Source organism: Colias croceus, chromosome 25 (genome assembly GCF_905220415.1).
Source record: "Colias croceus chromosome 25, ilColCroc2.1".
NCBI classification, from domain to species: domain Eukaryota; kingdom Metazoa; phylum Arthropoda; class Insecta; order Lepidoptera; family Pieridae; genus Colias; species Colias croceus.
This window is the reverse complement of record NC_059561.1, coordinates 5,253,919-5,277,192: the sequence shown is the minus strand read 5'-3', so window position 1 is coordinate 5,277,192 and position 23,274 is coordinate 5,253,919. Positions and strand designations below refer to the sequence as shown.

The 23,274-nt window shown below is 32.0% G+C and overlaps 1 protein-coding gene across 2 annotated transcripts in view; it reads left to right on the top strand.

Annotated features, from left to right (window-relative positions):
- LOC123703186 (Down syndrome cell adhesion molecule-like protein Dscam2) overlaps nucleotides 1-23,274 on the top strand; it is a 67,458-nt gene that overhangs the window by 34,368 nt on the left and 9,816 nt on the right. For both annotated transcript variants that reach the window (XM_045651109.1, XM_045651108.1), the window contains exons 15-30: nucleotides 491-627; nucleotides 2,008-2,160; nucleotides 2,508-2,598; nucleotides 3,748-3,830; nucleotides 7,935-8,069; nucleotides 8,372-8,524; nucleotides 9,472-9,601; nucleotides 10,822-11,000; nucleotides 14,490-14,669; nucleotides 15,272-15,466; nucleotides 15,945-16,145; nucleotides 16,722-16,882; nucleotides 17,218-17,392; nucleotides 17,696-17,813; nucleotides 19,149-19,303; nucleotides 19,732-19,845. In XM_045651109.1, the coding sequence (XP_045507065.1) occupies nucleotides 491-627; nucleotides 2,008-2,160; nucleotides 2,508-2,598; nucleotides 3,748-3,830; nucleotides 7,935-8,069; nucleotides 8,372-8,524; nucleotides 9,472-9,601; nucleotides 10,822-11,000; nucleotides 14,490-14,669; nucleotides 15,272-15,466; nucleotides 15,945-16,145; nucleotides 16,722-16,882; nucleotides 17,218-17,392; nucleotides 17,696-17,813; nucleotides 19,149-19,303; nucleotides 19,732-19,845 (2,360 nt within the window). The remainder of the gene's footprint in view (nucleotides 1-490; nucleotides 628-2,007; nucleotides 2,161-2,507; nucleotides 2,599-3,747; nucleotides 3,831-7,934; nucleotides 8,070-8,371; nucleotides 8,525-9,471; nucleotides 9,602-10,821; nucleotides 11,001-14,489; nucleotides 14,670-15,271; nucleotides 15,467-15,944; nucleotides 16,146-16,721; nucleotides 16,883-17,217; nucleotides 17,393-17,695; nucleotides 17,814-19,148; nucleotides 19,304-19,731; nucleotides 19,846-23,274) is intronic.

Sequence of the window (23,274 nt, the reverse complement as noted above, 5' to 3'; positions counted from 1 at the left end):
GAAACGCGCTCTTAGATCTGAGTAATATACACACCACTACATATGCAAAAATTTCTCCAAGCTAATTTACCTGTAGTACCTATGAGTATGAGTATATTACGAAGTTTAAGTAAAACTTGCCTTCATTACTAGGATGAATTAATATTCACACCTTAACAATAATTCGAGTTTAAAGAGATAATTAAAATTAACTGTTTCTTAATATTAAGTATTGTAATTAAATCGACAATTATTACAAACTGAATCCGGACCTGTCTTACGGAATGTGCGGGTAACCAAAGTTATTTCTTACAATCCTTATTAAAATTAGTTATTCAAAGGTAGATAGTAAATTTTCTATCGTTAATTTTGTAAATAAATTTTATTAGTCTATGACGATATCTTTGAATCTAGCCTAAGAAGTTTCACTTCTTACACATGTGCACACACGCTATATTTTTTATAAATTTCTTAAATAAACCACCAAAAAACCTCCCACTCAATCCATCAGATCGGACGAAATCCGTCACACGCTTGAAATAGACCAATTGCAAGCAGCGACGGGGTACTCAGCTAGAGTAGCTGGAGGCAACCAGGCGGACCTCAGCCCGTACAGCATGCCCGTTCGATTCACTACTGCTGAAGAAGGTTTGTATTACTTATTATATATACACATTTATCCTCTTACTTACAATTAAACCAAATCATGCATAACTCTATTTTATTAAGAAAATACCTACTCGATATCATGATTTTCCTTTACAACCTAGTTAAAATTAATTCACACTGCTATCCTAAAGTAAATGTAAAAATATTTTATGCGCTTGTTCATTCGTTCTTAATTGAAGTGAAACTTCTTTATCGGGGTTGGAAAAATTTAGTGTAACATTTTTTTCGTTACGCGTGACATTTTTCCGTTACGCGCCATCTTTTTCTTATCCCTACCACGCGTGATTCGACGTATTTCTATAAAATTGCATAAAAAAATTATTTTAAAAAAATTAAGGTCATAAAGAAGTTTCACTTCTTACGTGTGTAGGTACACTAGTACACGCACACATTTTTTTCCCATAAAAATGATCACATACCTTCTAAATGAATAAACAACTAATCTTGCCTTACGCCACAAAATTAACAGGGACAGTATCAACGTCTTTTGTCAATTACATCCAAATCCCAGAGTACAAGATACTAAATATTCCATCTCGGTAATACAACTGGCTCCCAGGAGATAAGATTTCGTCTTACTCCGTATCTTTAATTTATCAATGTCAGGATAGTTCACTGTATCCGCTTGGGAATGACGTAATACATCAAATAAATCCCGGTCTATTTTGCTAGAATATTCCATGATAACATTGGCCTATGATCATTCCCTTGGTATCAAGAACGAGGGTTTAAAAATGTCGCTCTAATGTAATGGACTGTTATAATGTAATATTTGTGAGTCTCGAAGAAATGGCTCAGCGATTTCTGTGGTTTTTTGAAGGAAAAATATAATGGTTTATTTCTTCTGAACAAGCGGCCAATGTCGATTAGAACTATGTGAAGAAGTATAAGAAGCAAATACACTTTTGACGATGCTATAATCCGATCTATCGGTAACTAGATATAGTTAGAGAGAAATCTGATAGCTTTACGGGCTCTTAATAATTAATAAGAGATATTTAATTGAGTCTTTTAATTTATTCTAGGAAGGAGTAAGGACATCTTTACGTTATCTCATTTTATTTACATGTATACATATAGATGCTACTCCTCTCCTTTATTTCCTTACGTACGTCTGATTAAAAAAATTAAATCAATAATTAATATTTATCGCTTTAGGATGTACCTTAGACATGAATCATAAATTTTACAGAGTTGTTGGTTATTTGTAAGAAATTGCTATAGCAACAAGACAGCCAAATTTTTAATTTACCTCTATAATCAGGTTATCTTTGTAACGTTTTAGAGCAATAAGGCAAAAATGAAATAACTCTTTTTACCACTTTTTATACCACTCATTAAAAGAGTAACTTCCTGTAGCTCCATCATCACCACCTATCGGAGTTCAGCTCGAACAAACGTCTTCACCCGGTGAGCTCTTAGCAAGATGGCTGCCGCCCCCCACTGACACGCATAATGGACTCATACTGGGATATAGAATACGGGCTGTGCCACAATTGACTGGGATCAAAGGTAACATGTAAATAATATAAAAATATATTTATAAGGCATTTGAATACTATAAAACCAAAATATCAAATAAAAGCTTGAATGAGGTGTTTATACTTTATAATATTTAAATCCGAAGAGTTTGTTTGAACGCGCTAATCTCAAGAACTGCTAGTTCAATTTGAAAAATTATTTCGGTGTTAGATAGTCCATTTATCGAGGAAGGCTGGCTTCTTCGATAGATGGGCTCTACTCTAACTTTTCAAATCGGTCCAGTAGTTCCTGAGATTAGCGCGTTCAAACAAACTCTTCAGCTTTATAATATTAGTACAGATTTTACGTGTGTTTAAATGAATATATTAATTTACCAGAATCTCCAGAGAGCGGCGATAAAATAATCAAAACAACGTCCGTTTATTCAAAACAAGAAACGATAATCACTGGTCTTCTGAAAGGAGTAAGGTTTGTGAACATTTCTTTTATAATCATCATCATCATCACATCATCATCATCATCATCACCATCATCATCTTCATCATCAGCCCTTATACGTTTCCACTGCTGGGACACGGTCACACGCTGGCCAAGTGCGTGTTGGCGGATGACACAATAATATGTCGTCGAACTTTTGATTCTTCGACACGTCGGTTTCCTAACGATGTTTTCCTTCACCGTTCGAGCAGTGGTTATGTTACAACATGCGCAGATAAATTGAAAAATTAATTTATTTCTTGCGCTCTCGTCTGATCTCGAACCCTGGACTTATCGATTCGAAGTTCGAGATCTCACCACTGAGCCACCACTGCTCTTTTATAATACAATAGCTATAACATTATCACTACACAGTATAAAACAAAGTCGCTTTCTCTGTCCCTATGTTCCTTTGTATGCTTAAATCTTTAAAACTACACAACGGATTTTGATGTGTTTTTTTTAATAGATAGAGTGATTCAAAAGGAAGGTTTTAGTATATAATTTATTAGGTTTTAGACAAAGCGGGCGAAGCCGCGGGCGGTAAGCTAATTATTCATTTGAAAATCTGTTTAATTGCAAAAAATAAAGTTTTTAATGCTATGATATAAACATTGGTAACTCATGACGTCTCATATCTTTTGACCCAAATGTTCATGAAATAAATTTAAAATGAAAAATAATAATTTATTGTTGACCTTTAAAACTGAAATATCATATTTTGATGGAAGTATATCTGTATTTAAATTTCCGTTTCCACGAATCCATTTTGTTTCACATTTATGATTAAAGGTTAAAATTAAACCTTACTATATTTATAATAATAGTTTATTTACAATATACTTTTACGTGTTTAATTTAACTTTTATGTTTCGATTATTAATTTATCTGGACAGATTCTAAATTTTGGCTGATAATTTAACATATCTAGGCCACATATAATTTACACGCACACATTAGAGAAATTCTACAGCTTATTACATGTAAAAGACTTAAAGCACACAAACACATCTAAAAGTTAGCCTGATTTTATTTTATTTATAAGCTAAGCGGAGATTATCAATGTGTATTTCTTTTTTATCTATTTATTTTTTTATATAAATAGTAATAATTATTTAACATTTTTATTTTGTTTCTAAGGTATGCAATATCAGTCGCAGCTTTCAATAGTGCTGGCAATGGACCCTTTTCGATTCCTCTGTTTGAAGACACAAGGGAGGGAGGTAAGTACTACGTCTTATATTTACGAGTTTTGAAGTAAAACTTTGCTAATACATTCATAAAAATTATTACATTAATTTTTAATCGATTTTGCTATTTTTTAATCAAACAGTCGTGATTAAGAGCTAGCGCGCACGAGCAACTTTGTCTCCGCAACTATTTTGTCTCTCCCATCAATTTGTATGGGGAGTTGCGTCGCTACGTGCGCGCACTTTCATACTAGTCCATGGGTGGTAGAGACACATTAATATTTAATCGATTTTGCTATTTTTTATCAAACAGTCGTGATTAAGAGTTGATATTTTTTTATTGAAAATTGGTCATAAATACTCCTGAAATTAATTCTTGAGTTCAAACAAAGAAACTTCTGATTTAGAGCTAGCGCACAAGAGCAACTTTTGTCTCGCAACTATTTTGTCTCTCCCATCAACTCTATGGGCTAGTAAGAAAGTGCGCGCACGTAGCGACGTAACTCCCCATAGAGTTGATGGGAGAGACAAAATAGTTGCGGAGACAAAGTTGCTCTTGCGCGCTAGCTCTTTAAACTTTTCCACTTGAATCGTACCTCTCTACAAACAAAATGCTTAATTAAAAGATAATCTTACGTAATAACTGACACGGAACTACATAAAATTAAAGTTATTTTTGCAATAAAATATGTTGCAAATTGGGAGTTCATGAGTAATGAATGAGCTTTAATTTTACGTTACTTTGTACGTAAAATATAACGAAAATGTTGGTACTCTCTTTTATTAATTTTGCAATCAGAAATGAAATACAGAAATTTGTTTGACTCTACTCAATTATATTAAGGACACGTTTTTTTATATCGTTTATTCATTTAGGTATGTAGTAACTTTTTAGTAATCTGTGGTCCTAGGAACTATGGGCTCGGCCTCGGCCGGAACTCCAAATAAAATAAGAATCATCAAAATTGGCTAACGCTATGAAAGTAATTATCGAGTTCACCTTTTCCTTGTTTATGAGTCTATAAAATATTTAATATATTGCGCAGTACTTTTCTTCTTTTTCTCAAATAAAACATACAAAAAATCATAAAGACACTTCTTATAAATAAGCTCTCAACGCTAGAAAAACCTCCTTACGACTCCAAAGCTTAAATAAATAAAAATTTCAAAAATACTCTACTACGATATTAAAAAAGTAACGTGAAATTTCGCAAGTTAGCATATAACTTCTACATACAGGGTGTTGCAACTAACCTACTTGCAAAATGTGCCAAATATCTCACGAAACTGCATATCTAGGCCAATATGCACTAATATCGTAAAGTGAGCACTTTGAACTATGTGATTTTTTGCCTTTTAGCTCGTATGGACTGAATCAATACTTATATCAATGTACAGGGTGTATCTTTTTCATTTTATTTTTTTTTTCTAGCGCTAGATTTCAAGAAAAACATTCGATAACGAATAACATTTATAAGTAAATTAAACCGACTTCAAAACTACAAATGGTCACTAAAAACCGAAAATCTATGAATATAATAAAGGCTTGTTAGTCAAATTTTTTATTTGATATTTGATATCGGCCGAGTCTAAACAAGACTTTATAGATCTCTGCTAAAAATAATGTTAAAATAACGTAGCTATGTTTATTAGACATATAACATGTCCTGTGTTTCTTTTACATGCAGTTAAATTTATTTAAGTACGAAAATTAGTGACAATTTTAAAAGATTTAAAACATTCATTAATTACATTATTCATCCCGATGTTTCGAACACTTTGAGCAACCGGCAAACTGAGATGTAACATGTCTTGACGCTTATTCCAAAGTTGTTATCACGCTTCTCATCAAACTGAATATTGAATAAGTCGTCTTTTAACTCCATTTATTTCAGATCAAATTTCGGGATTTAACTTATTTATTTTTAAGATATGTGTTAAACACGCTTATTTAAAAAAATAATGACCTTAATTGCATCGGAAATTGCTTGCCACAACCGAGAATCGAAAAAATGACGGAAAATGTATTAAAATTACATCCTGTACTTTTATTTCATCTATATTCAATCGTTAGTTACTTATAATTAAATTGTAATAATGAAATCTCTCAAACATACTGAACATCAACTTCATTAGTGATTAAAAAAAAATCCATTCTGTATATAGCATAAACTCTTTAGACTAAACTTTTTACTATAAGTATCTTACGCACATAATCATAAAAGTAATAGGTAATTCCATATGAATGTTTATGCCTTTATTCACTAAGAACTCAATTGTTAAAACCCCAGTCGTAGCTTTATCAAACTTCCTCAATTTAAATTGCTTTTCACCTTTTTAATTTTAATTATTCTTTTCAGTTGAACATAATTAACGCCCACACTGTTCAAACTTCGAGCTTTTGTGAGCTTAATCTGTACATTAAGTGTCTTTTTAATTTTTTCCTTTATTGTAATATCTTGAGGGTTGTTTTTAATTAGTTTTTGCGAGATATTAAGATTACTTTAAGAAACAAAAGAGTTTTGTTACGACTTTTAAACGTGCTTATTTTTATGGTAGAGTATAATCATAAAAGTAATAGGTAATTCCATATGAATGTTTATGCCTTTATTCACTAAGAACTCAATTGTTAAAACCCCAGTCGTAGCTTTATCAAACTTCCTCAATTTAAATTGCTTTTCACCTTTTTAATTTTAATTATTCTTTTCAGTTGAACATAATTAACGCCCACTGTTCAAACTTCGAGCTTTTGTGAGCTTAATCCGTACATTAAGTGTCTTTTTAATTTTTCCATTATTGTAATATCTTGAGGGTTGTTTTTAATTAGTTTTTGTGAGATATTAAGATTACTTTAAGAAACAAAAGAGTTTTGTTGCGACTTTTAAACGTGCTTATTTTTATGGTAGAGTCTATTGAACTATGTTTCGGAATACTTGCTTTTACTACAATAATAAAAACATACATGCATAAATATTTAAATCGTGGCAGGATGGATGAATTACAGTTTTACAAATAATCAAATATTCGAATTTAGAATTGGGTATGTAGCAAACAAGGAAACAAGCAAAAAAATCGAAAGGAGAATCAAATATTACTAAAGATTTTTATAATCGAGTTGTTTGTAAAAAATAATACAATAGTGTCTATCTTTACAATATGATCTATTGTTTTATGTAACCATTGTATTGTTCAGGATTTTATTAGAATGCCGTAGCAACAAAGAATAAATCTCACTCATTATAAATCTGCTATTAATTCTATTCTCGTCACATTAAAAGTTGTAAAACGAAATATAATATCTAACTATTTATATTTAAATGAATGATTGTCTAAATTTCGTTTAAAGAATCATAAACTAGATAATATGCATTTTATCATGTAATTATGAGAATGCAAAGTGTGCAAAACGTCAGGATAAATTGAATAAATCACGTTTCTTATCCGTTAAAGTCTTTAATTTCTACATGGGATGATCTTCAGCAAAGTATTTTGTATGAGCCCACGAAGGGTTTGAGTTGGTACAACAAATCTTCTACAGGGTAAAGGCAAAGCAAGGGTGCACAGCCAGTTATTTACACTTGACCATTACCTCATTATCCAGTCAAATTCAAACGATTAATCATCGCATTTCAATACCCAACAGTAGCCTTTTAATTAACGTAAGTTGATGGCATTTGTTTACAACAACAGATTACACACATCGAATTGAAAACATTATCGAATTTACAATTTACGATTCCATTGTAAGTACTAGAACGTTCCATGCCAGTTTTTCCGTAGAAAATTGTAAGTTATTGAGGCATTTGATTAGCGTCGTTTTTTAAAGGGGCTTCTTATTCAAAGTATGACAAAGCTAGTTGACTGCGACCCATACATTATATTATTATATCGGAAAATATGCATAAAATATTTATTAAGGCGGTATAGGTAACGTAATATAGCTACGTTTCTTAATAAAGAATAAAAAAATAATCTATAATCGTTATAGGTATTAATATTAGTTAATAGTATAGATTTATAGTACATAATATTACATAACTAAGTGATACTGGTAAATCCGCACAATAAATTGTACTCCATCTGTATTCAAATTAGTTATAATATATATTAGAGACTTAAATAAACAATTTCGTATAGCTCCCGAAGAAGGTCCCACATCCGTGGAGTGTGGTGGTGTGACGTCATCAGCGCTGCGAGTCAGCTGGCAGCCAATACCACACCACAAGCAAGCTGGCTCTCTGATTGGTTACACAGTATTGTATGCTGCACAAGGTAATATTCATTTTCATTTCTTTTAAAAGGGACACTTTTCACAAATTATATAGGTAGATATTAAAACCTTCCTTGATATTGACTTGACCTTCCAAAACATTTTCCAGAAACATTTTTGTTCAACTGTTGATCAACAAATTTTTACCATGACTAGGAGGCTTTATTTTATGATAATATCATATTTAGAAACAATTAATTATTTAATACAGAAACTAGTATACAATCCTGTCCTTATCTCAAAATTTTTGGATGGTCCTTTTCAATACAAATTCTTTATTTTTAAACTCAATTTTTTCTATCAGGTCGTCAGTGGCTAAACGCTAGCACACCAGTAACAGAGGTTCGCTTGCAAGGGCTCAATAAATACACCAATTATACAGTCAAAGTCGCGGGATTCTCCAATTATGGTGTTGGGCCGTTTTCGTTCCCTATCGTGTGCTCGACTTTGCAGGATGGTAAGAATTGTGTTACGGTGCATTTACTTCAAGTGTTCATTCATTCATAACATCAAACGAACGCTAGAGCAAGACCATTATTTCGTTATCTTTAAGTGTAAACGTCAACTCGTATTCAATGTTATTCAGTATTAGAACATGGTATACTTAGAATCTTTTCGAACGCACTAAGAACAAGGAAATAATGCTAACGCCAGTTTACACTAAAATAATTTGACATAGTGGAGCTAGAAATAGCATTCGCTCGTTTAATGTAAATGCACGCAGATGTTTTTTATACGACTACTGGCCCCGTAGACAAAGTATCCGACTACTTTACTATATTATGTCTTATATGTTTATAGAGATAAAATACAAATCTAGATTTGTATTTTCAATATGAATATCTTATCTTTACAAATTAGACGACTATTGACAAAAATGTATCACTTAATATTTATTTCATTTCACAAAGAAGAACATACCTACACAACATCGTATAATATAAAATATTCAAATAATTTTAAAATATTTAATTAGTGAACATTAACTTGTGATTAATTATGATGATATTCAAATAAGATTCAGATAGCATAAAGAACAGTATCTACCTATATTATAATAATGTTAATTTTCCATAAATTTTCCTCTGCCTACACGTTCTAATTAGGTCTATTACTCAATTGATAAATCAGAAATCTGATTATTAGATCTGATTATTGATAAGAATTTATTATACGATTCTGTGTATATTTTATTATGCTTTTCGATGAGATGGTTATAATAGTATTATACCTACTGTATATTATCTAAGATTCAATTAGACTTCTTATAAAAGCACTTTTATAACATTTTTTACATTTACGGCCGATAATCCTTCGAATAATCAGTTTTATTTTCTCTGTAATATTAGTATAGATTCTTCACGCTATACCTAGACATATCCACTGAAAAAATACCTATTTTAGTACCAGAAGCACCATCAGAAATAAAACTTCTCTCGCAATCATCGACCACGTTGCTAGTCAGTTGGAAGCGACCGAAACAACCAAATGGCAAGCTACTCCATTATACAGTTTATTGCAAAGCCAGCTCAAGGTAAGTTGATTTAAGGGTCTATTTCCTTTGTGCCAAAGATATTTAGTCGGTTGTTGACTGCATTTGTTTCGTATCCTCTAATGTGTGTTTATTTGTGATTGCGTTTTATTCAGGAATATAGTTTGGTGGAAATATAATCTAACTATTTGCTTGTAAGTAACGCGTCAAAATTTTATCTAAACTATTATGTTTGTAGTTATAAAATTAAACAGAAGAAATATCAACTTTCAGCAGGAATAATATTATAATAAAACATACGATATACGCATAATTGTAGTATTGATAGTAGTTATTTGCTTACTGTTACTGTTTTCTGAGACATAGGTTCTAGTTCTAGTTCAGAAGACAGAGAAAAATTATTTTGATCCGAATATGTAAAATTTGCTAATAAATATTTTTTTAAGCTATTGCATAGCTTCTATCGCGGGCCTTGAGCGCGGGGACCGAATCCAGAAATTTAGTAACGAAAAACCTCACGCTCCCCACTCCGACGGGCGGAGGTGTGGCTTGAAGGCACGTCATTTTTTTATTTAACTTATTAAGTATGTATGATATTATTACATGCATTGATTCTAAAACGGTCGCAGTATTTTCTTTCTGCCATAAAACAGATTCAATACAGGTTATATTTTATAGGCATAAGAAAATATAGTAACACTAATTTAGTAAAATCGACATTTAAATGACCTCATTATATTTAATTAAAACGAAGCTGGCTCAAATTTTGATATCGAGTAAGTAGTTCAGAGGATTAACTTTAATTAAACTCTTAAAATATTAACCTCTAAAATGTAAGTTAATTTGACTTTTTGCTGGTTTTCTTGGAAAATTTAACAAAGGGTTATCGAAGGAAGAAGATTATCTTTTCATAAATGTTTAATTTAATATCTTCATTTTTAACTTAACATTCATAATAACTACAAAATATTTCATATACTTAGTTTTAAATGCGTATAAGCAAAAGGACTCATTAATAAAAGTCATAAGATAAATATTTTATGGCCTACAAGCTGTGCCCGTGGTTTTAGCTGCATTGCTCCGCTCGCTCCTGTTGGTTTTAGCGTGATGAAATAGCCTATATAATTTAGCCTTCCTCGATAAATGGGCTATCTAAGACCGAAATAATTTTTCAAGTCGGACCAGTAGTTGCTGAGATTAGCGCATTCAAACAAACTCTTCAGCTTTATAATATTAGTATAGATTATTTCATTTTCACATAGCAACGACGGGCCAGAATCTCACAGAATAGATGCCCAAGATTCCACATATGAAGAGACACAAACACTCGAACTAAAGGGGCTTCAAGAAGGCAAGCAATATGATGTGTGGGTAACTGCTAGTACTGTTATAGGGGAAGGGCCAGAGAGTAGACGGGTAACAGATGCTCCACAGCAAAGAGGTAAAGTACCTAATACTTTTATATTGATACTATTTTTAATCTTTGTTTATTTAAGCGATGACGATCCTATCGTACCTTGTACAAATATTTAACACTTAACTATTATATTTGAAATTTATTTATTTATTATTAATAGCCAGAATGCTGATATACACCAATATTCATAGACTTTGTTTTAAATTTCGTCAGCAAGTCCTTTCTTTTACCATCATTCCGAACATACTCCATGAAGAAGTGTTCAATTGATACTATTTGTGATTTTTTTTTTCTGGATTGTTTGTTAGTAAGTTGTATTGCATTGTGTAAATCTAAAGTTTGTTTCATTCAACTTGGTTTTGTTGCGTTTCATTTAATTAAAACACAAAAGGTATACGATATTATTACGTCCTTTTTCCAAGCTAAAATTTTACTGCCATCAAAATTGTTGAAAAAAAAGTTAATTAATTTAATTTAAGCTTCAGAGTGTTGAATACAGACAGTTAATTTCTCGTTTATAATATAAGTGTGATGGTAGAAGGCTGTTAAGGCCGGTTGCAGAGCTTCACCGACCATCAGTGCGTACGTCAGTCGCGCTTGTCGTATATATGGAAATTCATAAAACCGTTCATAGCTAGACCGACCATACGCACGCGTATTTCCATACATATGACAAGCGCGACTGACGTAAGCACTGATGGTCGGTGAAGCTCTGCAACCGCCCTAAAAGTGCTGATTCAAGGCCGATTCTTAAAACCCTGTATGTATACACTGTATTTTGCCACACATCATTTTATTCGTGTACTATGTATGTACGTTTATTTGCACTGCGCTTTCTCAGGCATATATTGTTACAACCATATTCCGGTTACAATAGCAGCTAACTCCTCTATGTTATGGCAACTTTGTTAAACTTGGAAGTGGGATATTAACATCAAAAGGCTAATTTTTTGTTACTTTTTATTTATGCGTAAAAAAAGACAATTAATACTACATGACAATTATTAATAACTAATTCAATTGAATTTATATTTTTGGTTTTATGGCATTCAAATGCTTTATAAATATAAATTTATAAAGAATAGAAAAAATTCGATCACGAGGCGGGACTCGAACCCGCATCCCTTCGCGCCATTCCGGGGCGGATGCCTCACCAACTCAGCCACTCGTGACCCGCCTGAGCGATCGAATTTATTCTATTCTTTCAGCTTTATGTGTCTGTTTATGCGTCTGTCTCGGGCGGGTCACGAGTGGCTGAGTTGGTGAGGCATCCGCCCCGGAATGGCGCGAAGGGATGCGGGTTCGAGTCCCGCCTCGTGATCGAATTTTTTCTTCTTTATAAATTTATAACTAATTCAATTGTTTAAAAAAGTTCTTAACATAATAACTAGAAGTTCTTAATTAGGTATCATTTACTTTTTTTAATTCCTAATATCGTAGCGAAAGCTACGATAAATCGAAAGATGTTGGTTCGAATCGCTCATTAAAATTTTCGTTCTATCAGGTATTAAAAAAAATCTTAGTTATATATAATAGTAATAAAATTTTATTATGTATTATTTCTATTTCAATCATTATGCTTTCAAAATAAACCTTAAAACTGTTTTTAAAAGCGAACTCTAGAAGTTTTAGCAAAATTCTTTCTCGTAATATTTTAAACTCGCGTTGAAATTTTTATTTAGCAGAGTGAACTATCCATTGACTTGTAGACACTTGGGAAACTTCCCAGAAACTGTGCTTAGTATCTGACCGACTTGAATTTTATATCCCTAAGGATTAAAACTAAAACTTCCTTCTACCTCGTTATGTATTAAACGTAGTTTCTCAATAATTAATTATGCGTCTATATCCTACCAATATTATAAATGAGAAAGTTTGTGAGGATGGATGTTTGTTATTCTTTCGCGTAAAAACTACTGAATCGATTACAAGGAAATTTGGTATGTAGGTAGCTGAAGACCCAGAATAGGACATAGGCTACTTTTTATCCCGGAAATCCCCCAGGAACGGGAATTATCCGGGATTTTTTTTATTTTAAACGCGGACGTAGCCGCGGGCGGAAATCTAGTAATTTTATAATCTATTAAGGTCTATCGGTTATATGTTTGATTACTAGTTAGTTTCTTTCTTTCAATTATTATTATTAATAAATTGTGACTTTTTCAATAATATTGTTAACAGCATAAATGCTGTACAGTTTTGCGTTAACATGTTAATTAACAATTTAACTATTTGGTATTTGTGTCAGCGTTTAATAATTGATCAATGGTGAATAAGCGAAAACACCACAAATTTATGCTGTGATCTTATTATGGAATAGTTAAATTACTGTATTTACATGTTAATTATTGTAGTTATTTTCAATGTATCTACTTAGCAGTCTGGAGTAACTAAAGAGAAACTATATTAAAAGTAAATTGTGAATCGCGTTGAGAAATCAAAAACTATAATTAACTAGATTTCCGCCCGCGGCTTCGCCCGCGTTTTCAAAGGAATACCCGCATAGTTCCCGTTCCCGTGGGATTTATAAAACCTATCCTATGTGTTAATCCATGTTACCCTCTAAATGTGTGCTAAATTTCATTGTAATCGGTTCAGTAGTATTTGAGTGAAAGAGTAACAAACACATACACACACATCCTCACAAACTTTCGCATTTATAAGATTAAAGTAGGAAGTAGGATATTCATACAAACTAACAACTATTTGTATGATAAAGTTACGGACTATTATTAAAAATTCCTACCACCTTTTATCCCAAATCGTAAATAAGTGCAACTAAATTATTAATTTCGTTTTATTAACACATAATATTAATATAAACTCATACAGAGGCAATTCTCTTAAATATTTTACAGAGTTCAATGCACGTGTTTCCATTATAAATAGTTTCATTGTTTTAGTATTACTACTTACAAGGCAGTATTGTTGAATGTTTCATAACAATACGTGCATTGCAACTCCGGTGAGAATCATTAGAATGAGTAGATAAGATTTTAACAACCAATTATTATAACACACTAGTACAATTTCACATTATTTTAATTTGTTTGGCTTTTATGTATAATTATTTTTATATATTATATTTTTATATTTATATATTATATATATTATGAAGAAGTTTGGGTAAAGTTGGCGTCGTGATCAACTTTCGCGGCCAGTGATGAAACTTGGATATTTTAAAAGAGCAATATATTGTAAGCAAAAGTTATTATCGACACAAATCTCGAAACGTATTAGGAACAGAGATATTTGATTTTGTATTATAAATTTACTTAGAACCTTATAGATGATTTATTATAAGATTTTTCCGAGTTTTTTAGGTTTCGTCTTTATTTATTTAAGAATTCTAATCAAAACGTTGTATGTGAACGCTTATATACGCAATATATTGCTCTTTTAAAATATCCAAATTTCATCACTGGCCGCGAAAATGTCATCACGGCGCCACTAGCCCATACAAAAGTACCCTTTGTTTACAATTACATACAATACTTTCTCCCCCTACTACAGTGGTAGCAGGTGTAGCGTCTCTAGGAGGTGAAGTGGTAGTACCAGTGCGTGGGTCTCTGGTGCTATCATGTCGGAGTGTGGGAGTACCACCACCACGAACTGTGTGGTATCATAACCATTATATAATAACACATCATCCGAGATACACGAGGAATAAGGACGATAGCTTGCTAATAAAGAGTGAGTAGATTTATGTCGTAAGTTATTTCTGTATTATAGTGTGAAGATAATAATATGTACAGTTGATTATTACTTAATGTCAATATTCTATGTATACCTAATAATTATAACTTAATATTTCTTTGTCATTATTACATTGAAACTTATACTGTTTATAAATGAAATTAATAAATTAACGATAAATATAAAAGTAACTTTTATGTACCAGTAATTTGCTGTCGATGGTATCGAATAAATTTAATAATCTTTGATACTGAATATTCTTGGAAATGATTTTTGTTTATATTATTTCATGTTTGTCTATATTCGTGATAACATCATAATTAAGTTAATATAAATATAAAATCTAATATAAATATAATATAATAATTATTGTACCTACGAATGTTATAAAAAAATACTCGTATGATGTTATCAGCTACCTGAATTTTTATAATCATGGTATGAATAAATTAAAAAAAAATAATCAGAAAAACATACATAAAAAAAATAAAAAATATATAGGCCAAATTGATAACCTCCTCCTTTTTTTTGAAGTCGGTTAAAAATAGTACTATTTCATTAATTTACGACTTCCAGAGTACATAAAATCATTCTTTCAGACATCGACCAATCCCTTGGAGGTAACTACACCTGTTTAGCCAAAAATCTCTACGGTTCTGACTCAGTAATTTACACTATACGAGTCCTCCCCCTCCCGGACCCTCCGAGCTTAAGGGCCACTCCGTTCAAGGACTCCATACTTATTGAGTGGGATGAATTGAAGACGAGTAACGATACTTTGACCTATGGGATTAGTGAGTATTTTTTGTTCTAGAATTTTCTACAATGAGATTCTTTTTGTGTTGATTATGTTTATAATGTTAAACTGTTTTGAATGCTTATTGTTTCGTTACTCGTGTTTTCACCTTTCCACCACCCTTTTTAAGTATTGTTTTAGTTTATTTAGTTTCTCTTAACATTTCTAAAATTATTCAAAGAGGATAGATTTGATTTTTTATGTTTGTAAAAGTTGAAGAACATCTGAATCGATTTCAAAATAGGTACACCATTGGAAAATTTCATCTTATAATATAACTTGTTCTTAACTGTGGTAGGTCGATTACAATCTATAGATCAATTTGCACGGATAGACAGATAAATAGATATAAATGTAAACATTGGAATGTAGCGCAATTATTCTGTCATTATCTTTCTTTCTATTGCATTTCCAAAGCATTCACGTACAATTTTGCCATAATTCGTTACTTGGCCAATAAAACACAAATATTGTAGGCTACAACCTAACTTGGCGCGAAGGGGACGGTCCCTGGCAAGAGGCCTGGCCCTCCGCCCGGGAACACCGCGCCCCCGGCCTGCAACAACACACGCTCTCCGGGCTAAAGTGCGGAACGAAGTATTCTGTGAGAGTGACCGCTACTGATAATGTTGGCACTTCAGCACCTGCACATGTTGATGTCACTACACTTGGCGGAGGTGAGTATCTATCTAGTTTATGTAGACTACATATTGTAGGCTACAAGCTAACTTGGCGCGAAGGGGATGGTCCTTGGCAAGATAAATTGCCCTCGGGCTTCAACAACACACGCTTTCCGGGCGGAACGAAGTATTTCATGCGACTAACCGCTACAGATAATTTGGGCACTTCGGCACTTGCACATGTTGATGTCACTACACTTGGCGGAGGTAAGATATGTAGATGAGTGAAACATGTAAAGTGAAATTAACATCTGTTTTTGGCGCAAATTATGATTAAATCCCGTTGTGCATTCGAATTATGTTGAAATAGTATTTCTTATTGTTGTATTTTCAATATATGTGTGCGTGCAGGTATATTATAAGCGGATCTATACTGTATATGTGTGCATCTTTTCGAATCATTTTTTATTAATTTAAATAATTTGTCAAAGCCCTCCCTCATTTCATATTTTGCATAAACACGACAAAGTTGTTATACACAAGTTACACTATTGTTTTAACAAAATAATAATAAACACTTTATAAGACATAGTAACTATGTAAAATATATTAAATAAATTCCTTCTAACATAGCGCCCGTATCTCCCCCCACAACTGACTGGTTATGGAGCAACTCATCCCATATCTACATACAACTCAGTGGGTGGGATGACGGTGGTTGTGACGTCACCAAGTGGGATGTAGACTACAGACCACTTGGCTCCAATATGTGGCACAGAGCTGATAATAGAGCTGTGAGTATCTGTAGCAATTTTCACTTTCAGTTCAGAATATAGGAGGATAAAATATTTTAGTATACGGTTTTATGTCTGGATATAGTTACCGGACTAGAGAGTGTGTACCTATATTTTTTATCGCGGTGAAATATCTCAATCTCATAGAAATTTCTTTTGACCACGCGTTCGAACCCTCAACCAAATAGCTATCGTATTTTAAATGACAAGGTGTGTTTGTTTATCTTTCTTTTGCGTCGTAACGTTATTATTATATAGTGTGAAGCCGCGGGCAATAGCTAGTTATATCTACGTAAGATAGTATTATGATACGAACAACCCACAATTGTCTCTAGACAATGGACATGCCGCTCCACTGGGGCTACGACTACTCGCTCCGTTCCGCACCCTCCAACTACGCGGTCGGGTCTCTCGCACCCGCCACGTGGTATCAGCTGCGAGTTACAGCCACTAATGATGCTGGGTTCGCTACTACATTGTATACGTACGCTACTAAGGGGCTGGATGGTGGTAAGTAGTTAGTTGATAGAATATTTAGATTATTGATCACCGATCGGGTCAACAACTGATCGGGTCTCTCGCACCCGCCGCTTTAGCTCAAATTCAAAACATTAATCTATTCAACTATAGACTTCCTTTGGAAGCGCCTTTGAATTTTCATAATACATAGATTGATATTTACTACCAGTTAAGAAAGAGAAAAGAGAACAGCCAGCAAGAAACTATAGTTGCTCTTTTAATTTGATTGAATATTATATTAATATATAAATAATTATACGTATATTTAATGAAGTAATTGTTTCTTATGAATAGAGGAAATCGGGCCACCATCAGATTTCCTGGATCTCAACATGTTGGTGATTATATGCAGCTCCATTCTCCTTGTTATGTGTCTGCTGGCTTTCATCTGTATACTGTTTAAGAGGCACAGGTAATTAATAAAATAATTCAAATTTATGTATTATTTTCTATTATTGTGATGTTTTAATTTTTTCATCAGAGGGATGTGCTGTGCCATTGTATTTAAAATGTATTTTTTATTATATATTTCTTAATATTTATAACCCAATAGACACTGATATCGTTTTTAAATAAATCAGAATAAGTAAATGGGACGAAAAAAAAAAGAAAATTTCTAAAGGCCAAAGTTCGCCGAATTATTATCTAGTTGAACAACTCGTAACATTCAAACTAAAATTATTAAGAAATCTCACGCCTAAAAACTTATTATTATATTTTATCATATTTCTAGAAGGAATGGATAATATATAATAATAATAATATATATATACGACAATAATCTTTTTACTATTTAATTTAAATATGACTTTGACCATTTTTGTATTACGATTAGATCAATTCCTTTAACTATAAATAAATAATATAGTATATAAGGTACTTTATTTTTAATGTATCTGAGATTTATTTGAAGCTAGCATAGTTCAGTAACTTTTTCCTTTAAAATATTGCTTTCAACGCTCGGAAATAGTATAGCTTTCCATTAGTGAAAGAATTTTAAATCCGATCTTTAGCTCCGGAAATTACACTGGAAAATCCCTGTAAATCTGGACGAACTTTTCAACTACTATTTAACTCTTTCGATATTTATGGCGGATCACAAATTCTGGATGTGTTCTGATTAGCTTACCTATCTGTCAGTTAAAACGAGAGATAGGATATACAAAAGCAGAAATCTAAAAGTTATCTATCAGATACGGCTATCAGGGACAATTTCTTACAACCCTCTATTACAAATTTACAATATCACTTTATACTTTTTACAAAACAAAAGTGAAATGTTTTGTGATCATTATGTAATTAATTATTAATCAAGCAATCAATTATCATCACTGCAGCAATAGCTTTATAGTTGAAAATTCAAAAAGGTTTAATTAAAGGCCTATTCCTAGGCAAACCTACTCTACACCACTCGATCGCAGACGAAGCGAAGTCGCGGAACGAATTTGCGTCCCAAACCGAACATAAAGAGATATTCTATAATTATTTATCAAGCAATACAATCATGCTATTCAATAATGGACTCTATAATAATAAGTCTACAGTTGCAAATTCAATATTAATTTCAATATAGACATGTTTCTAGGCAAACATACTCTTCCGAACACGCAATTATCGACCATATTATAACGTAACTGACAGTTGTAAATTAAATTTCCTTTACAATCATGCTATACAATAATCGACTGTATGCTAATAACTCTACAGTTGCAAATACTATGAACATATAAATAATACCTATTTCTAGGCAAACATATTCTTCCCAATACCACCACTCGATCGCGGACGAAGCGAAGTCGCGGAACGAAAGCGTGGCGTCACATTCCGAACATAAGGAGAGATATGCGCATACGCCGAGGATTTATACATCGCCTGTTCATCCAAGGAAAGCTAGTAAAAATGGTACGTAATGATATTATGTCAAAATGTATAGGATATTGGGTTCTTCATCCCTACGCAAAATACATTGATAAATGAGAACTAGATTTTTTTTTTTTTTATTTGTATTAATACATTTTTAATGACTGTTAAAATTAACAGTCATTAAAATCAGACAAAGATTATTTATAATAAATATTATAAATAATCTTTGTCTGATTTTATGTACCTAGTTTTTAAACAAAAAAGCAAGCTTTATTTAGTGAAATATAAAACAATTTGAATCCATATTATGGTGTCTTAGATGCGGCTATTGTTTTGTGGTTGATTGATTGAATTGTTAAACTGTATCCACTCAAAAATCCTTCCAATATTTTTCTTAATATTTAACCAGAAATGCAAATGTTATTTCACCTTTTTAACGATAAAATATATATTTTATTTCTGCATAGAAATGTTCGAAATAAGTCCATACGCTGAGTTCGCCCTCGGGTTTCGCACGTTCGATCACGTGGAGAACCAAGACCTGCCCAGCAGATTGCCGGGAAGACCTAGGTTCGATACTGGTAAGTGTAGTTTTTAAAATAGGTAAGTTTATTAATAAAACCATTGCATTTTAATAAAAACATTGCAGCTATATTTTTAGACAATTTTTTCACAATTTTAGTTAGCTTATCAAAAATAATAATTAAATGTTTAAAATAGATTCACGTATTTAACAAATAATTTTGGTATAATCGTATTTCATATAGAAAGATCTGTAGATCTTGTAGGTATAAAAATGAAAAAAAAAATTATCAATGACATTTTTTACTTTTAATAAGTCCCTGATTAATATATTATCCAACACTCACCAAACAAATGACTAAATTGAGTAATCAGCTACATAATAATATTATAAACCATTAACACCACTGTATTCCAACTGTATCTATTATCATTATCTTATAGTAGAGCCATTTTAATAGGCAACATTTGACAGTTCAACAAAATTCAACAACGTAACCTAGTAACGACGACATAGAATAACATGATATTTCGTTTTGTTAGAACTGCACATTTGCTTAACTTTTTTCAATTACGATTACATATTTATAATAATAATGACCGATACAAGTAATTTTAAGATTTCATTTTACTGATAAACCATCCTAAACATAATAAACAATTTCTGAATTGAAGAACTGACGTCGCTACAATTTTGTGTCAATAAACATTTTTTCTTTTTAAATACTAGAGACGTTACTCTAAAAATCGAAATCTGACATCTAGAATCGAATGCATTGATTACTTGTGAATAAAAATCATCATAAATTAATAAATTCGATTGACAAATGTTTCAAATCCGTATCGATTAATATTATTTTATTTTTTTTTTTTATTGAAATTATTATTACAAATTATTACTAACAATAACTTAAGTCTAAGTCCCACAAAACTGCACATGCAGTTTGTCTGTGGGATCAAGTAATATATTATATCTTATCTATAACTAAATATATTATATAAATATATTATTATCTGTTAAAAAATATGGTATTATGTATATATTTTTATTTGAGTGAGTAGGTATATCTATTTAGGAGCTTGTGCTTTAGCATTCTAATGACTGAAGAAGGTGTTTTCTTAATAATCTTTTAAATTTGTGGATATTTGCTTCTGTTCGTATGTATTCTGGTAAACTATTGAGAAAATATGGTAAACGTTTATCTAAGGTTCGATCTCCAAAATAATTATTGACTCTAGGTACTTCATATTTTCCTGAGGTCACTGACCTTGTTGTATGATTGGTATTTAAAAGAATTAGAGAAGAAATAGAGCTATGGTTGTTTACAGCAAGAAGATATTTGTGCTTAAGGCTGACTGGAAGAATATTACAAAATTTAAATAGCATTCTATAGTTATGTTTATATTTAAGTTTTATCTTTTTACTGACTAAGAGTTTTAAAAATCTAATTTGCATATTTTCTAATTTGTTTAAGTTAGTTTTAGTAGTAAGTCCATAACAATCCAGAGAATAACTAAGAATAGAATCAACAAGGGCCATGTACAGACATTTTAAAGTCTTTATAGGAACTTTGTAACTTAGGTGATAGAATTTACCTAACAATACTTTTAATTTATCATATATATAGTCTATATGTGTAGTCCAAGAAAAATGTTCATCCACCCTCATGCCCAGATATGTAACAGTTTTCACGCGTTCAATCGGTTTACAAATACAAGTTTTAAATTGATTATGGATGCATTCAAAAGTGTGGGTGAACATGGAATATGTTTGACTGAGAGGTAGGTATGGTGAGTGTACGATTAAAAGCTTAGTTTTATCAGTATTTAAGACTATTCCATTGTCATGTGACCATTTGACTACTGCATCTATATCAGTCTGTACGAGCCGGCAGGTCTCCGCGAGGTCCGTACCCGCGCGCATGGCACACAGGTCGTCTGCGAACATGTGTGCTGAGCAATGTTTAAGTACACCACATAGACTGTTTACGTGCATAAGATAGCACACAGGCCCGCAGCCAGAACCTTGAGGGACTCCGCACAGAACCGCTTTCCCATCACTGAAAGTGTCTTCTATTCGGACTTTAAAAGAGCGTGATGTAAGGTAGTCACGGAACCAATTGTTAAGGGGTTCTACGACCCCGCACTCCTCCATTGCGTTTAAAAGGGTGTTAGTTTCTAAAGTGTCAAACGCCTTTTTAAAATCGAATAACACTGTTACAACAAAGTTTTTATTTTTAAGGTGTGAATTTATTTCGTTTGTAAAGTTAGATAATAATGTATTTGTACTTTTTCCTTTTTGAAATCCGTGTTGACATGAATTTAATATACTGTTTTTTTGAAGATAATTACTGAGTTGATTAATAATACATTTTTCTATAATTTTGTCTACACTAGATAAAATAGCAATGGGTCTGTAATTAGAATAATTATTACGGGTTCCTTTTTTGAAAACTGGTCTAACTATTGCTTCTTTTAACTTGTTTGGAAATATATGTTGTTTTACTGACATATTAATTAATCTCGCAATGACTGGGCTTATTTGGTTCACTACAATCTTAAGATCAGACATGCGCACTAAATCACTACCTGGCGCCTTATTGATGTGCATATTACTTATAACTTTTTTAACTTGCGTATCGCTAACAGGTTGCAATCTCATGCAAACGTCTGTTTTTTTTACATAGTCCTTCCTATCGAGCCAGACATCATTACATAAGTGTTTTATTTGCGAAATTTCGTCTGTAAAAGTATTTGAAAAGTTATTACATATTTCTTTGGTGCTACCCTGTTTACTCATATTATTAAGTATAATACTATCTAGACTAGATCTCTCTTTCCCCATTAACATATTTATTTTTTTCCCATAGTTTTTTTATATTTCTATTACAGTCTAAAATACTCTGTCTGTCATATTCATTTCTACATCTATTTATAATTTTTGTACATTTATTTCTATATTTAGTGTATTCAAGTCTTTTTAACATATTTTTTGGTTCGTTACTCCATATTTTAAATAGTCTATCTCTTTCTAATAGCATTTTCTTCAAATTACAATTTATCCAAGTTTTATTATTTCTATTGCTAGGCCTAATTATTTTAGTCTTATAAGAGTCGTTATATATATTATTAAATAAATTAGAAAATTCGTTATACAATTTTAAAGGACACGAAATAGTCATTAAGTAACTAAAATCAGTAGACAAAAGTTTATCCCTTACTAGACGGTTGTCAAGAACGCGCCGGCGCACAGGTGCGAGGGGCCTCGGCGGGGTGGAGGCCTCGGATCGCGCGGCGGAGGCGCGTTTCCACTGTATCGATGCAGCTACATAATAATGATCCGATATTTTATGTTCAATAATAGCAGAGTTGATAGTACTCGTAATAGGTACTCGTGTGTAAATGTGATCTAAGCAGGATTCGACAATTTTTTCTGATACAATTTCTTTACGCGTTACTTTATCGATGCACTTAGTGAAACCAAACTC